This window comes from Corvus hawaiiensis, chromosome 9 (genome assembly GCF_020740725.1).
Source record: "Corvus hawaiiensis isolate bCorHaw1 chromosome 9, bCorHaw1.pri.cur, whole genome shotgun sequence".
Taxonomy (NCBI): Eukaryota; Metazoa; Chordata; class Aves; order Passeriformes; family Corvidae; genus Corvus; species Corvus hawaiiensis.
The window spans coordinates 10477015-10494606 of NC_063221.1; the positions used below are offsets into that span (position 1 = coordinate 10477015).

Sequence of the window (17592 nt, forward strand, 5' to 3'; positions counted from 1 at the left end):
TCACTCTGCACAAGACTTCAGTAGAGATGGAGTGCAGTACAGGGCTTTGGTGCCAGAATTTAGGCCTAGATGAGCTGCACATCTGTAGTTTGTTCATCCTCGTGACAATGTGCCACCTTTCCAAGGATATTGCAGAAAAAAAAAAAAACCACTGTGAAGGCAAATTGTGCCTTAACTCTGCACTGATTTGGCAGCAGGACACTCAGCACCTTTCAGTGCTGACCATCCACAAACAGAGGTCTTGTCTCATGACACCTAATGAAGTGTCTTGCGATCACATCAAGTGGGATAACCCTTCACCTTCCCCTCAGTGGGCGATGCAATACCTTTCTTCCCTGAGGTACATTGCTTAGAAAGAGAAAAGAAGTATTAGGGAGCATCATCTAGGAGATGATACAGGACAAGAGTTACGGGCAAAAGACATTCTCACAAACTGCTTTTCTAAGTTCTTTAACTCCAAGTTGTCATCCAGATAGTTCATATTGCAGTAACTTAATTACCTCCACTTTGTTCTCTCTCACTCTGTGCATAGTGACAATGGTTTTATCATGGAAATATTTTCTCTACAGAGCACTCTGAGTACTGACAGCTCTTTTCTCTTTCCCTCCTTCACACCGTCACCCTTCTATATTTGCCTTGACACTGTCTTCACATTGTCTTGACATTGTTCTGACAGTTAAGAAAACTCAATCACTGCAGCAAACAGCCGTGACAATGCGGAGAAGGAAAAGTGTTATGAAAATTGTTGAGGAACTGTGAAGATTTACAGGCTAGTGGAAACAAGATCTTGATTTTTCCAAACCACATTCTTAGTGAGTTTTTAATAAAAAAATACTTTAAGGAAGACTTCAGCCAAGGCTGGAAAAAGTCATCTCAAAGAAGTCAGTTGACAGTTACAGATTCTGTACCTGAAATTCAGATGCTCCTAGATGACAATCCCTCTTACTGCCATGAGTTCAGGTACATTATGAGAGATACTTCAGTCCATCTCCTGGGGAACAGGGATGCTGAATTTCTGTGAAATGCTGACTTGGAACTCTCCAGCTACACTTTTTTCCAAGTATGCTATTCAACCTGGGATCCCTTTTGGGGGCAGCCAGAAAAGAAACGTGGCCACAGGAAAAAGAAACCAGGTTAGCTGGAGCTTTAGTTCCCTTTGCTAATAATAAAATAGAGTTTTGTTTTGTTGGCTCACAAATTAGAAGAAAGGAGCATAGAAAGAAAGCATCACTCCCTAGCATTCAGTCTGACAAATACCAAGTGTTGGGATAACAGATAAAAAACCCAGCACAAGTGGGGTAAGCTTAGCAAATATTTCTCTGGTTGAATTAAACTTCTGAGCAACTCTTTAACCGGGTATAGTATGGACATACTGAAGTGCTGTACTTGACCCTACATGTACTTGACAGGTTAAGCTTTGTGGTTCAATAATTTGACAAAATTACTGCTGATTTGAGTAGGAATTCTGATCATCAGGAACCATGTGGGGAGGGTTGTTGGGTTTTATTTTGTGGTTCATTTGTTTGTTTTAGAAAAGAAATCCCTGCATAAATAGTTCTGATACTAATCCAAATTCTTAGTAGTTACAAGAACACCTAGGTAATAAAAAATTACTTTAAAAAACTACTGTATATTATCTTGGTATGCATACAATCCACATCTTACCTGAAAAGCACAGTGAAAGCTCATCCCTTGCAAAGCAGAAGCTCATCAACAGGGCAGATGACCCTGCTCTGTGGTGTTCCCTGCAGGTCACAAAAGCACTGCCTCTCCAGGAGGAGCATATTTTCCCCTCTCCTCCTCCACTACCACAGCCTTCTGTCTTCTCCCTAAATAAATTTGGGAGGGAAGCCAGTCTGAAGCTTGTTCCCTTTGCCTCAGAGCCCCTGGGGACAGCCAGGCTGGTGGGCAGGCGCTGCCCCTCTCCTCACAGAGCACAGGCTCTTCTCCAACACCTCCCAAACTGCAGGGCCATCCTGGCATCCAACAGCCAAATGAGGTGGCAGAGGCTTGGGCTCCACCGTTCCGTGACACCTTGGCCCAATCCCCCTGCAGGTCCCTGAGGGGCCAGGGGAGCAGCTAATTTGGAGGTGCTAATTTGTAACCTGCTGACAGACCTGCCCCTGCCTCTGCATACCCTCCCCAACAGGAATGTGACCCACATGGCTGGGGAGCAACCCCTCTGCTTTCTCAGAGGTAACCTATGAATGCAATTCAACAACTCCTGAATATATCTCTAAGATTGCAGCGTGAAGCAAATGTTAGTGAAAGCTTCTTATGAGACCAGAACTTAGAGAAATAAACCCCTCTCAGTCAACTAATACAATTTGTTGATGACTAGGATGAATCAACACATTCACATTCAGTTAAGAGTAAAGGGAGCAAATTGATATGCAAATTGATGCTCACCTGGTTAATTTTACGGCTAATTTTATATATTTGATCAAGATGACCAAAGAACAGTTAAGACAAAAACAGAACAGACATAAAATTAACCTTAAGAGTCAAGGCAGAAACAATATGTTTCCATTTATCCAGAGAGAAAATTAAGCTTTAAATGCTTCTGCCTGAATTCATTTGATGAAGCATGGGCTTGATACAATTAAGAAAAATGGCAAAAAGGAAAGGTCTCCACAAAAGTGCAAACACTTTTAACTATAGACTACAGCATTTCTTCTAAATGCTATATTGGATGGTTACACTCCAACTGCTCTGGCAAGCTGAATGACAAACATTTTGGTGCTTCCTTCCTACACTTTTATGTCTACAAGCTCCCTTTATTATTAATAGCATAATATTTGCTACAGTAGGCTACCATGGTCAAATCAATACCATAGTGCCTTGAAAAGACACCAGAGCTGAACCCCTAATTAAGTACAATATTTTGTTCCTTTTAAATGAGACTCTGTTTGAGGAGTACAGTAACTGTGCCTTGTTCTGTTCAAGGTATCTATAATTAATAACCCAAATGATCAAAGGAAATGTGATCCTAAGAGGAAATGGCTTTTGAGGTTCCCTAGGTATTAAATACTGAGAACTACTTCTCAATCCATTCTGCAGCCTCTCAGCACACTATGATGTGTAGTGCCCTTTGGGATCATAAAACAAGCCCCACTGTAGATCTCTCTGCAAAAAAAAAAAAAAATGCTCCCAGCAAGATAGTCACTAGATATTTATCACTTATTCATTATTGCCATAAAATCTTTCTTAAATTTTTCCTAGCCAGACCCTTACTGTCACACAGATCTCATTCATTTATTTAGCATAATTTAATATAAAGCAGGGCAGGATGCTGCCCTAAAATGTACCCTGTACTGGCAAGTCTGGACCAGTACTATGAGGAAGGTCCCTTCCCCCAAAATAGTATATTCTTTTCCTTTTTTCATCATTGCACGGCACCAAAGCTTCTTGAGATAGAGTAAGCACGTGGATGTCAAGCTGTGGAGGCATTAGTTCCCTCCTCCTGGTTGCTGATCTTATCTTCCACTCCCCAGCCACCACACCACCAGCACCCAGAGCTCTCCCTGTGTCTGAAGAGCAGATTTGTGTGAAACAAAACCCTGCTGTCACTGCAACAGGATGGCTAAACCTCATATCCAGGGGAGTGGGAGGCCAGAGCAGCGTTATTGTCCTCTGGATCATCCTGAGGAGTGTGAGCACTTCAGCACAGCACAGAGGCATCTGTGTTACCCTGTGGAGCTAGTGCCACTGGTGACACTGAGTCCTGAGGCTACAATTACTGCTGGCTCACTTACCAGCCACTCAAACTTACTGTAACTTCCCATCCCTGCCCTGGAAATCCAAGTCTGCTCTGGATCAGGCCTCAGAGGAAGAAAAGGAGAATGCACAGAAAAAAATCTAAGGCAGGGAAGAGAGAACTAGGAAAGGAAGGAGAGACGAGGAATCAGATCTACTTCTTACATACGTTAAATAAACAGAGAAAATAAAGGAGACTATTAATAGGGAAATAGAAATTTTAAAAGCCTTTAAGAAATTACTCTACTATACTGATTGCTACTGGTGAACGTTTATTTATTCGTGGTTTTTAATTTTTTATTATTTTACTGGCAAAAGTTGTACTGATCTAATTTTGATAAAGGCTTGCTGGATACCTCTTCACTTATAGCAGATATTTAATGCCCTAGTGGCAGGTGTTTTTATTCTAAAACACGCCATCACATTAAGCTTTAACAATTTGACTTTTAGTGATATTCTTCTAATATCGAAGGATTATTTCTTAGCATATTCCCCACGGAAGGCTCTTGGGCATACCCTGATGCTGGTCAATATTCTGGTTTTGTTTTACTTCTACAGTGAAGCATCTTAAAAAGGTTTAAGAGAAAGGTATCCCAGTGGGTTTTCAATACCTACTTTTCCTTTAGGTCAGCTGCTCCTCCTCAGTGCTTCTGAGCCTGCTCTGGAAATAAAAAGTGGTAAAACCATGAAACAAATCCATTCTTGCTCTGTTACAAGTCAGTAGAGTTTTTAGGATGCTACAATACAGTTTGCAGGTCAGGAATGCTGCCATGGATTTTGTGTCAGAGCCATGACTGTGTTCACTTTCCCGGGTCACTAGAACCAGTGTTCAAAAGGCCAGCCCTCTGCAGAAGTTCACATGACAATATCCTTCTGCTGGGCCTGATTTCTGTCTGTATGAAGTCAGTGAGGGCAACTTGTGCAGATCATGATCACATCATTGTTCTTCCCCCATCTCAGTGTTATGCCCTTGGCTCTGAGGGGAAGCTGCCCTCAGCACAGGGGCTCAGCAGGACAGCTGAGGAAATTTGGGTTGTGCCAGTTCCCGCCGTGAGACTCCAGCCTGTCCCAAAAGACAGGAGCTGCGACTTTCCCCAAGCAGTCTTGAAATCCCAGTTGGTAATTAGTTCACGCAGAGCTAATTGTAGGTGATTTCTATAGAAAATAATTTAGCACATAACAGAAAAGGCTGAAATGTGACCTCTTCTACAAAGTTCATGCTGGAAAAGCATGGCCTTGCTTTCTCTGTACTTACTGAGCATTGTAGCCACACTGAAGCTTTCTTCTGAGTCCTGTGGCATTTAAATCACAGTGCACTGCATGTCCAGCCACATAATGCTGATCTGTCACAGGTCTGATTACTTTTTTTAAGTCTGGGGAAACAGGAGAAGCAGCATCATGACTTTGATATGCTGCAGTTTGATGTCATCAGGAACATCTAGTCCTCAGTTGTGTTGTGTTGAACGACTCAGTTGTGTTACTGAGAACCTACTGAAGCCAATCTCAACATCTGCACACATCAGAACACGGCTTTGCACCCAGAGACTTTAAGAGTTGCCCCATGTTACAGGCTGCTATGATGCATTTCTAGCAATCAGAGCTTTAAGCTTATCCAGTTATGACTCACAGAAAGAAATCATACCTGGTCAGTGTTACAGACATTTGAGGCCACATTTAAAAATCACAGCACCTTTATGTGCCATTGTATGATCAGAATCACTGCTTCATGCTCTTTTCATATTAAAAAAAAGGAAAGAAGTAATGAAGGACAGAACCACAAACTAAGGAGAGTGAAGAAGATGCCTTATAATGGCTTTCAAATACAAACAACATACGGACCCAGAATTTGGACATGAAATCAATTTTGTACTCAGTTTTTAGCCCCTCTACTGGGGGCATTCTTAGCAGCATTTGGCAGCATTCCTGAGTGCCTTTTCTCTCCTGTGGTAGTGGCTGAGCACAGTGGGAGCTCAGCCGCTTGCATATTCTCACCTACCCCAAACCTCAGCACTGCAAGTCAGTGGTAGCTGGTCTGCTTGAGGGGCAGCATCTCCTGGCTCAGCCCAGCCCTCAGCTCCTTCCTGAGGCTGAATTCAGTGGCAGCTGGAGGCCTCTGTCTTACACAAAGTGCCTTAAACTCTTTCCAGACTCCAGAGAAGCTGTGAGACCTTGTGTCTCTCAAAGTGAGATCTGGCCTCTTCAAGAGACAAACTGCTCCTTTGCTCCTCATTTTCCATTATTTGGAATTCACACAGAGGCTGGAGCAACTGGATTTCACCCAAAGTCACGAACTGACAGTTTTATGCTGCGTTACTCCCTCTGTGTTCCTCAAAATCCCCGCACTACTGTGGAGAAGGAGGCCATGCTTTGGTCCTTCTGCAGCGCTTTCTAGCTCTGGCACCTTTTCCCTTGTTATTTTGCCAGCCATCCAATTCCCAGGTGTAGACTTTAGCCTGCCTTCCTAGCACAGCTGTAAATACAGCTGGTATCTTCCAACTGCAAGCACTGCTTTCATCTTTCCTCTTCCCCCGCACCAGTTGCACCCCTCAGTGTGTTCTGATATTGGGTTTACAAACAGCAGATTACACTTCCATTAATTTTCCAAGGCTTGATGTAGATGCTTGTAGTTTTAGGGAGCAAGGCACGAGCAACGCCGCTCACAAAAGCACCACAAATCCACCCATCCAAACAAGCTCATCTAGACATGCCAAGAAGCCTCACCAAGGGCAATCCAGGACAACATTTTAAAGTGTAAGACATAATTCACACCCCTAACTAAACCACTAAGGTCTTCTCTCTTTATTTCTGCAAAACCCTTCATCTCACAGGAGAGATCTTTACACGTGGCTCTGTATCCTGAGTTACATGCTGAGGATGTCCCCAGCTTTAGTGAAGCCCTAAGAGCAGTTCAGGCAGGAAAGGTATTGACTGAATCCTTGGGACAAAGACATTTAACCTACAAAATCACCAATTTTTTTCCTGTAAGCAATCAAACTTATTACCTAAAAAAAATAGTTTCAGATTTTGAGCACGATAGATTTTCTATGTTCTTTACCTCTGAAGAGATGATAGAAAGGCAAGTTTGAAGCTGGCCCACAGGTTCCCACTACCATGTATTCCAGTTGTTGCTCACCTATCTATTTATCTCTTACGTCCCTGTGTGGAGGAGTCCTGTTCTGTACAACTAAGAATAAATTCTGCTGTGCGACCTCAAATAAAAAAAAAAAAATCAGCACTTCTAGAGGGACAAGGAATACCTCATTACACTCATGTTGCTTCTATTCTTCAGACTTAGAAGATAAAAATGAGGACAAATATCATGAAACTCTTAAAGGGGAGAGCTACATTCAGAGAGTGTACAGTAGCAAGGATTGCACAGCAGAAATCAGTTCAGTTTCTACATCAGTGTTCACATCATTTACTGTAATAGATATCAGCTGCCTCCTGGCCTGATCAGCCACTGTTCTACATCTTAAACAAAAATATCCATGCACAGCAAAAGCAGGATGATCACTGTGAACTACCAACTTAAACTGCAGTGCTGTAGTGCTAAACATAAAGAAGCAGAGCATAAAATCTTTCATTCTCATTAGAAACCAGTCTATTTGTATTGCTAGTAACACTGTGCCTTGGTGTCCAATTGAACCAAAAATCCCCCAACTGAACCAAAAATTCAATGCGTAGGAGCCCTGTTGAGCTCCTGGGCCTGATTCTCCTCCGGTTCCCAGCACAAACACTAGGGTGTGATGCCAAATAAAGTGAGAGCCAAAAAAGATTTACATTTAGAAGTAAATAAAGCATTTACCTCATTTTTGTTTGTTTATTTGGGACAGCTGGTCCCACTGCTGTGGTGCTCAGTGCGGTCAGTGGGTGCAGCTGTAAGGGCTGCTGCACTGCTCGTGGGGTAAGGGAGTCTGGGGTGGCACAAATGTTAGAAGACACTGAAGGATAATGACAGCCAGCAGTAACTGCCTTCATTCTCAGGGACCAGCAGCAAGTCAGTGTGAACAGAAAAGTTTGGGGAAGAGTGTAATGGACACAATGGTTTAATAACCAGTTCTGTAATTTCAATCACAAATAGCTTTAACTTAAAGTGTTACCTAAACAACCATTTAAAATTTTAATACTATTCAGTTGTTACTCTTACACTAATACACCATACTTTTTCCTCAGAAAATAAGTTAATTTACTTTCCTTGATTTTGTTGATACAAATGTGCCTAAACCCAAATTTGGTTTTTTTGATAGCAGTGGAATATTTGTGTAACCGCCCTTTTTCTTTCCTGCCTGTGTGTGGTGCTGGTTACTATGGTAATAAACGCGACCCAAGATTTAAAGCCTGAAAGTGGTTTCTATAACAACATGCTAGGATGTTTTGGACACACAACTGAAGTTAAAGATTCAGGATTAACTCTTTATGACCACAGTATTTGCAGACACAACAAGGGCTTGTTTTTTTGCAAAAGTTTGTTCATCCCTTCCCAAAGTATGCTTCTCCGTTGAGCAGATTGACCAATAATGATCCCAGCTGTGGATAGAGCAGGTAGGGTCTGGTGATTTCCTCAGAGGTGAAGCTTGCAAAGGACAAACAGTACCACAGTAACTACAAGCTGCTCATTACAGTGATTAATTAAGATGGTAATGGGAGATGGGAAGGGGTAAAATACAATTAAGTGCAATACTTAGAAAGTTTGAGACTGTGGGGAAAAACAGAAATTATTTACTTACAAACAATCTCCATGGAAAAGCTACTTGGAGGGCTAAGATAGCCCCTTACCTGGCTCTGTTTTATCCAGAACATGGTTTCCTGTCCTTTCCTTCCCCATCTGCCAAGTGCTGATCCAGGAGTGACATCTTTGCTTTCAGTCCATAGTAAAGGTATCTGATCCCAATCTCTGTCCCTGTTGATTATGCAGCTGTGCTTATCTCTTCCCTAGTTCTCCACGACACATCAAGATTGAACATCTATCTGTACACCCACAACTTTCTAAGGCTGTCTTTGCAGGGAAGTTATTGGCATAGTGATGAACTGTATTTTTTGTGTCACAGTGCACTGCAGATAAATGGGGAGAGGATTAGCTACACCAAAGCCACAGCTCCTTCATGCAGCAGTAATGCCTTGGGCAATATTTTAATATTTCCAGTTAAATGATAATTATTTCAAGATCTCAGTATAGTAACAGAGCTTGATATTTCAGTGACACAGATTCACACACTTGTTTTAAAATCCCAAGGGCAGGTTTCAAACAAGTAATGAGCATGAGTATTGAAGGTTCATGTTTCTGACTCCAGACACTGGGCTATCTAAACCCTTGCTACCATCATGTTATCCTGTGAACGTTTTTAGTGAGCTGATTTGATCACAGTGTAAGCCTTCAGCTGTGAACAAATGCTGTATGCTGGGTTTGATTCAACAGAACCCAGACAAATTTTCTTTCTAGTGACTGGACACAACCAAGATATCAATTATATAAGCTACTCTGGAAAATTAAAAATCAAAATCAAAACAAACATAAAACACCCCAACCCCACAGGTAACACATTTTCCGATGTTGGGGTTTGGAGTTTTTATAGACCACATCTTGCAATTGCAATTCAGTTCTTCTTTCCCTAAGAGTATTTTTAAAATCTAATTTCTCAACTCAAAAGACCAGGGATTTTCTGCTATCTATTTTTTTTTCCCAAAATGTACAACTAAGTAAAAAGTCAGGTTTTGTTGTGAACTGCTTTATTTGCATTGGCTGGTGTAGCTTTCTAGTTCTAATTCAAATGTGTGAAGTAATAACTGTTAAAAAAAAAAAAAAAGGAAAGAAAAAAAGTCCTCAAAGCACAGTAAAATTATTGGTGAGGATGACTATATGGACATCAAGAAGTTCTCTATCTTATCACAGATTTTCTTCCCCCCTAGAAAATAGACTAGCTCTGTTAAGAAGGTCAGAAAATCTTGCAGCACATGTAAAAGATTCCAAAGCTGTTAGTGTTGAGAGCTTCTGTGAAGCTCAGAGTCCTCCTTCAGGGGCAGAAGGCACATGTGAAGAACAGCACTGCAAATTACAAGCAGCCTCCAGGCACAATGAGATGATTAGCAAAGTGCAGGCATGGCTACAGCCAAGCGAACTGTAGTTCATAACAGCGTGATTAGCAGTGATTGAAATTTAATTTTAAATGCTGCTGCTGATTATGTTATTTCACCAACTTGTAGGAACAGTCATGTCCTGAAAGAACAAGACTTTTCTGAAAAATATTTCTGACACAAAGAACCCCAAACAATTTGCTAAGTATTTATCTGGGGACTTTGAGTAGCTGAGATTGCTAATCAGATTCTCTGAGTCGGGGATCATCAATTCACTTTGCTTTTGATCTCATCAACTTAACTTAGAAGAATATTTTGAAAAATTGACATGAATTCAGTAAACCCGTGATTCAAATGGGATCTAGAAAAAAAAAAACCTCTCAAAATTGTCAGGAAAGATATGCACATGAGCTTTCCAAAATTACCTACTTGACTGAGGAACAATAGTTTAACAATCACATTATCTGGGCCAAAATGCTTTGGCAATTTCAAAATTCCTGCCCTGTTTGTGATAACTTTTCCACTAATTTAATTTTGACCTTCTATCCTCATTGCCATGCACTTCTAGCATCATAAAAATTGTTTTGTATCACTACAGTGGTTTCCGATCTTTCAGAAGCATTTACCAGACAAAATCGTGGTTTTAGTGTTGATTAGCACTATAAGCTCAGTTATTCCTACACTAACAAGATCACTTCAATGAATTTAAATAATCTCATCCAACAGCAAAAAAACAAAGCTAAAACTGTCTTTTTCTTGGCATTTCTTACATTAAGTCATTTGCGCCAGTTCCTGTAAAAGCTGCAGGTATTGCCATGTTTCTGGTAATATGGATGATGTGCCAGTAGATGGCAAGCTTTACTGCAAAGAATTTCACTGCCAACCATCTCATCTGCATCTCAAGGATTTAACCATGGGGCAAAACGCTTGGCACTAAATCCTCTCGTAATTAGATTAATGTACCACTGTTTATAAAGAGACTGATAATTACCTCAAGTGTCAGTCAGTGTAAATCCAAAGTGATCAGCATTTTGTTTCCAGTTTTCCTAACATTACATACAAGTTTTAAGACTCTGTCAGAACAAGTCACTGCTGAAGTGACCTTAATTGCTTAGGAATGAAAAACGACTCCTCTGCACATCTGAGGTAGAGCATGAGGCTTTTCCTGGTTATCCTTCCACAATCTGGCCAAAAATCAAGCTCCACTGAAACATTTCTGTCCCTTTGCAGGTCCTTCTGTGAATGAGGAAGAGAATATCCTTTAGGCATCTGCCTAAACTGAGACAGACTTTTGCATCCTCACATTGCACCACAGGGCATGCAGGAGCTTCCGCCTGTCATACTCTTCATCCTCTTTCCACGCAGCTCTCAGCTCAGGAGGTTCCCAACTCCATCCTTCCACATCACTCCAGAGCAGCAGGGAAACTCAGTTTCCATAGGGCAACAAAGGAGGCAGTAAAAATAACTTACCTGAAATAGATGGGAAATGGTGTTTGAGCTAGCAGTCCAGAATCCAAGGATTAGCTGAAACACATCATTTAGGAACATGATCTTTAAAAAAAACAAAAGTCATGGAAACGTCCTGGTGAACTGCATACCATTTGATAAGCATGGCGTGATAACTGCATACCTTTTGGTGGTTACTTTTTTGAGATGCAGCTTTGCTTCTGAGACAAACTGCTACAGAGTACTCCTAACAAAAGTTCTTGGTCCCAGCTGTTAAACCACAAGTAAGCTAAAACTCAGCATGGCTGCATCTCTGCTAAGACCTTCAGAACTCCTGTGTTCCTCAAAAACTGTACAAATCATAAAAAAACATGGCACAGTGCATTAGAATGAAGATAGAACTCAAAAAATGTTACTCTTTCACTATGAACTTGTTGTACAAATCAGACAAAAGTATCCTCTAGGAAGTATTGGATTTATTGAATTGTCTGTTGGCAATTTCTGCATAAGAAATTAGTTTTATAAAAGCTACAAGAGTTGAAATTAAAATAGTGCTTTAAAAAAAATCCAGGAAAAGTTTTCTGTTTCATGTTTTTCCCATAGTGATGTCACCCTGGAGACAAACTGGTTGCCTTCACTGCATACAGACTGTACTTTCAAGGCTGTCTTTTCCCTTCCCTCATTTTCCATCCACTCTTACTGCCTTGGAGAGCTATGAAGGTTTTTAACCAGTGCTCACAGCTTCTCTGTTGCTATCAAAACTGCAGACTGGCAAAAGCTTCATGTCCTCTCACAGTCATTATAACAAACTGAGCCTGTTGCATGCAAATTATCTCTGGAAAAGCAGTAATAATTAACTACATAGCTTCTCATGTCACCGTGGTCCTGTGTAAGAAAGCACTTGAATGACTGACCTCACCTCTTGTAGCTTACACAGTACAACAGTTAGACAACATTATAACTTGATCATAATTAGTTTCTTCAAATTTGCAATGTTTCCCCAAACATGCACTTTACTGAACTTTAAGTAGGTACACAGACTGAAAGGAAAGCTCTCTAAAATTTTGCAAGGAAAATGCGGGATGCAGAATTTGCTAAGGAACACAGTTTTGCTCATTTTAAGTGTAATTAATAGATTGCAGAAAACTCTGTATTATCCAGGCTAAAGAAAAAACCTAAATGCATGGGTAAACCACGAAATTACGTCAACCAGGACATCAGAACATAAGTGAGGGTGTGCTGAGGAGAAGGGTCTGAATTACTGCTGACAGTAGTGCAGGTCAGTACACATGACCAATGTCTTGAATTTCTGCATTCAGTGAGAGCTCTGAGCTGGAGCAAGAGCAACCAACACCACATTAAGATGAAACAGCTGCTCCCAAAACTGATAATTATCAGGTTTGGGGATGGTCATTTTAAAGGCAGACTAATCCAAAAGTACTATTTTTGTCCTGTTTTCCTTCAAAGAACACTCCAGTTCTCCTCTTGCTAATCAATGTTTAGCTTGCTTTCTATGTAATCCTTAAGACCACTGTTGGTTTTTAATCATGGTGCCACTGTTGCTATCAATGTTACTACATAAATCTCTATTCCCCTTGTTCAAACAAGTACTAATTAGTTATTTGGCTCAGTAATAGTACCTATTAAGGAACATCAAGTTCATTCAGATTGGTGCTTTTAATTTTTAGAGGCACTGCTGCTCCTGTGTACACCTCGAGTCAGAAAGCACAGCAGTCATGCACAGATAATTTTTCAGCCTTTCCATTTATTGTATTAGTGCCAAATCTACACAAGCAGTCTTTCCTAAGCTAGTTAAGCTTTCCGATACTTTCTTCCTCCGCTTCCTCCTCCTAGGAAAAAAACAGATTAAAATGTATGAGTTTATATTCTCTGACAGACCCCCATGTTTGGCTGGTTGGTTGCTATCCTCAGGTGACCAACCCTAGCCTCTCACTTTTCAAGGGATCTGTCCCAGGCCTTTATCAGCATTGGTCTATCTCCAGTTACTAGAGTCTCCACCTCTGCTCACCATTTCTCTTTCAGTGCCCCCTCTCCATCTCTACTGTGTCTGCTCTCCTGAATGTCAGTTCAAGAACTGGGAAGAAATTAGAGACTGCTGGTAGATGAGTCTGAACTCATCTGAGAAGTTCAGCTCATCCACAACATCCTGTTTGCACAAACATACACTGTTTTGCTGTTGTACAAGACACATACCCTTCATATATCCAAACAAAACTCAGAATTAAAAGTAAAAAATAAAAAAAAAATATTTATTTACAGGACTCCCATATAGATCATTTAATGCAACTTTTGTGCTCCAGCTCATGAGTCTTTCCCTTATGGATTGCCTTCTCTCCTAAAGGAACATTCAGCTTAATTTCATAGAGTCTTGGCCCAGCTACAGCTGCTTCAGTGTATCCCAGATGTGGATTCTGAACAATGCTGGTAACTCACCCTCCTTGACTGGGAATTGAGAAGTAGGCTCTTGCTATTTTCGTTCTTTACAGCAGCAAGGCAACTCCAAGTGGCCTTTAATTACTGAGAGGAGCTCAGTTTCCAGAGGGTAAGGAAGTAAGGAACATCTTTACACCATGTCCACCGTGTCCTTCCAGCCGTGGAGGCTGGAAGGCTCTCACAAGGCTGTTTTGCATCTCAAGTGTTTGGGAGATTCTTTGTAGTGGAGATGCTGTACAGCTCTCAAATTATTATTTATAATCAGCAAATCAAAATCAAGGTGCCTGGTGGTTTGAACTGTTTACTTGAGCTATAACTACATCTGAGTAATACAGCTTTGTGAAACCTAATGCAAAAAAACACCCACCACAAAAGAATGGTACCAGCACAGAAGTAGTACTGAACTGAAAAAAGTGGTTCAACTTCTTTCTCTAGTAACAAAAAAAAGAAACAAAAATATAAAAATCTACCTAAATGTGTTCCATATTGTTGGATATCAGTTGACAACCACCAATATTGTCTCAACTATACTCTTAATATAGTGTTAAGCAATCCTGACGCTCCAGACCACGGCTGTTGGAAGAGGCGAGAACAGGAAATTACAACCTACTCAAGTTTTCATAATTGTTTTCATTTTACCTTCACGAGTCCACTAATGCATCACACAGTTACCAGTCCTGTTTTCTTCTCAATAGCCAGCAACTGGAGCTGTTGGTTTTGAAGCACACTTGTGTTAAGAACTACACTTCTTTCACTGTTGGTTACTCCCAGTGCTGTGGAATCCTCAGGATTTTTTGTGTTTCTTTCCTAGAATCACTTTGCATGAGGAATGATTCCAGGTGCCTGTCAAACTCTTGCCAAAAGAACTCGACATGTGTTGCTGGCCATAAAGATGACCCTTGCCTTTGTGCAGATGCATCAGTGGACAGTGTGGAGGAACTCTGCAATAAAACCTCCAACCCCTGCTCCTCGAACCCTTGTCTCCAAAACGCTACCTGCCTAGGCTCTGCTGGAAACCTCAGCTTTACCTGCGAGTGCCCTGCTGGGTATGATGGACCTACCTGTGATAGAGCTGACAGTGCCTGTGACACAAACCCATGCGAGCACGGGGGCACCTGCCAAAGCGGCCTGGCCGGGCCCAGCTGCCTCTGCAGGGCGGGGTACACCGGGACGCTCTGCGAGATGGATCTGGATGAGTGCACCTCCGAGCCGTGCCGCAACGGAGCGCTCTGCAGGGACGGCGTGGACGAGTATTCCTGCTTCTGCGTCCCAGGCTACCAGGGCAAGCACTGCGACCTGGAAGTGAATGAATGCGCCTCAGATCCGTGCCTGAACGGGGCAACGTGTCTCAACCAGATAGGGCACTATGACTGCCTCTGTCCCCTGGCCTACACAGGTAAGCACTATTAAAGCAACCTATCCTTTGTGTTGTGTAGAACCATCATAACTCACCTTCCAACTTCAGCTCTCTCACCCACACATGTATTTAGCCATATCTGTATTACCACCTTGCCTTCAGCTTCGGCACTGGTGGCTGTTGGTACATTATGGATGACCACATCACTGTGAACTACTGATATCAGAAAGAGAAGGATTAAAGAAATCTCACATTTACCAAAATCTACACGGCAGTTTTGTGAACACCAAGCTATGTCACAGGGCTTTCCTTTTAGAAGAAACATTCTCAAAATGCTCTCTTTGGAGTGCTATGTCTAGTTTCTTTCTGAAGATCAAAACCTATGTTTGACAGATTTAAAAATTAGATCCAAGTAGACAAATTCTACCCTTAAACCTAGACATTTCACATTAAATTTCTCTCCTCTGTCCTTCCCAGAAACAAAGGACTCATTTGCAACTAGAACAGCAGGCAAGTTACATAGAAAGAAAAGTGTTATGTTCCCAAACTGCCCATTTTTTGATACTCCCATTTTATGTAGCTCCATTTTTAAAGTACAGGTGTGATTTTTCTTCCCTAGTTCCTCTACTGGAAAGCACATAATTCTTGTTGGAAGACAGCTCCCTTCAAATTTCAAAGCTGTATTCAGGGGTAGGACTGTGAGAGGTAGCACACTGAATCATTAAAAGGAGAAAAGGGGAGGCATTTTAGTGATAGATTGCCAGTCAGGTAAGCAGAGGAAAAGAAATAGTCATACGGCAAAAAGGGGAGAAAAAACAGCTATTGCTTCAAGTGAGTCAAATGAATAAGAAATAAGAGATGTGGTTTACAGCTCCATCCCCAAATCCCCATGCGGGAGGGGAAGTCAGAGGTAAAAAGCAGCTTTCCTGTGTCTAACACAGCACTCGTTGGAAGGCAGCCCTCGGTTAATATCCCTTATGAGCATGGAGAATGTTATTTGAAGGAAGCTTGTTACCTTCCTGCCACCCTGCTGCTGCCAGCGGGTGTCGGAGCCCAGGCCAGCTGAGGAGAAAACTACACAACTGGGGGAAAGCCAAAGAGCAGGAGGAAGGAAAAACCTATTAACAAGCAGCATGGTTACTCTGCAATGATCAGACTCAGCCCAGACCTCCTGTTGTATTCAGGAAACTGTATTTGTTTAACTGGCGCTGTTAGTGGGGTCCAGGCCTAGATCCATAGCCCAGAAACTTGGTTTGAAAGAGGCAGAATATCCACCTTAGAGACAAAGGGAGAGAAAACTCAATGAAATAGTAAAGCCCAAACAAAAAGAAATGAAAATTTAGGTCAACACAAACTGCTGATGGAAACTCACTCTGCTGGAGTTGCTCCATTTTCGTCATGAAATTCTGCTGTTTCCCAAGCTGGTGCTCTTTCTCTCACCAAAAAATCACCAAAGCTCCACACTTCGCACAAGCAGAGTTAAGAAATGAGGAGAGGACCAAGGAAGGAGAAGAGGTCTAAAATACACACCAGAAGAGGCTGCAGTGTTTTGACATACAGCTCCAACACCACTTCCAGCAGCAGAGACTAATCATAGGAATTGTATAGAGGAGTATCAGACCATTCCTCCAGCAGTAAAACGTCAGCTTTAAAAGGCCACTTAACAAAATGATTTATCAGAAGCATTCTTTTTTGTTGTTTTTTTGCACCTTGCTGGGAGTTTTGCTAAATGCACAAGCCAGAGGGATTACTGGATGAAAGCCTCGAGGTGCCCCCAGTGGTAATAAAACCCCTCATTTACCCCGTCAGGGGACCTTGCCAACCATTATTATCCTGGCCTGACACCATGAATTACTGTGGGAAGTCATCCAGCCTCATCTCATTTCCCTAAGATGTAAAAAAGGGTTATGTCTCTTGATATGCAGGTAAAGAAGGTATAGTAAATCTACAGCTGCAATGCTAACCAAATGCATGAGTTACTGGCTGCTGTTGCACTTGTTTCATGGACTATTACTGCTATTTTGTGTGACTGGTATGCTGCAGCACTTCTTAAAATAGCTGAGAAATGTCACACATAATTCTTATACAAATGGAAGAGCTTAGAACATACCAAGAGCCAGAGACTGGAAAATTTAGCATGAAATCTGCAATTTCTATGATAATTCTGCATGTGTGAAATTATTTACAAGACATGTGTCACACAGCTGTTAAATAATGAAGTTCAATTGGTTTGTTGAAGTTTTGCTGGCTACCCTAATCAATTGCATTTTTTCCTCCATTGGGCTAATTGCACTTGCTTTTAATTCACCCCAACAGAGCATGGTGTAAGAGCCTGTTATTACCCACAGCTACGTGCTTTAATTACCTTGCTGAAGCCAGTACTCCATTGCCAGTGAACATTCCAGGGTGAACTCTAAAGAGTGCACAGCAGTTCCAAAACCCAGCCTCAGTCTAAGACAGCAAGAGAAAGAGTTTCAGTGGCAGACAAAATAGGTGCAATGAGCTGG

General features: G+C 41.6%; 1 protein-coding gene across 4 annotated transcripts in view; it reads left to right on the plus strand.

The window, feature by feature from the left end:
• CRB1 (crumbs cell polarity complex component 1) overlaps positions 1–17592 on the plus strand; it is a 143969-nt gene that overhangs the window by 12845 nt on the left and 113532 nt on the right. For all 4 annotated transcript variants that reach the window (XM_048312179.1, XM_048312180.1, XM_048312177.1 and 1 more), the window contains exon 2: positions 14540–15124. In XM_048312179.1, coding sequence (XP_048168136.1) covers positions 14540–15124 — 585 coding nt within the window. The remainder of the gene's footprint in view (positions 1–14539; positions 15125–17592) is intronic.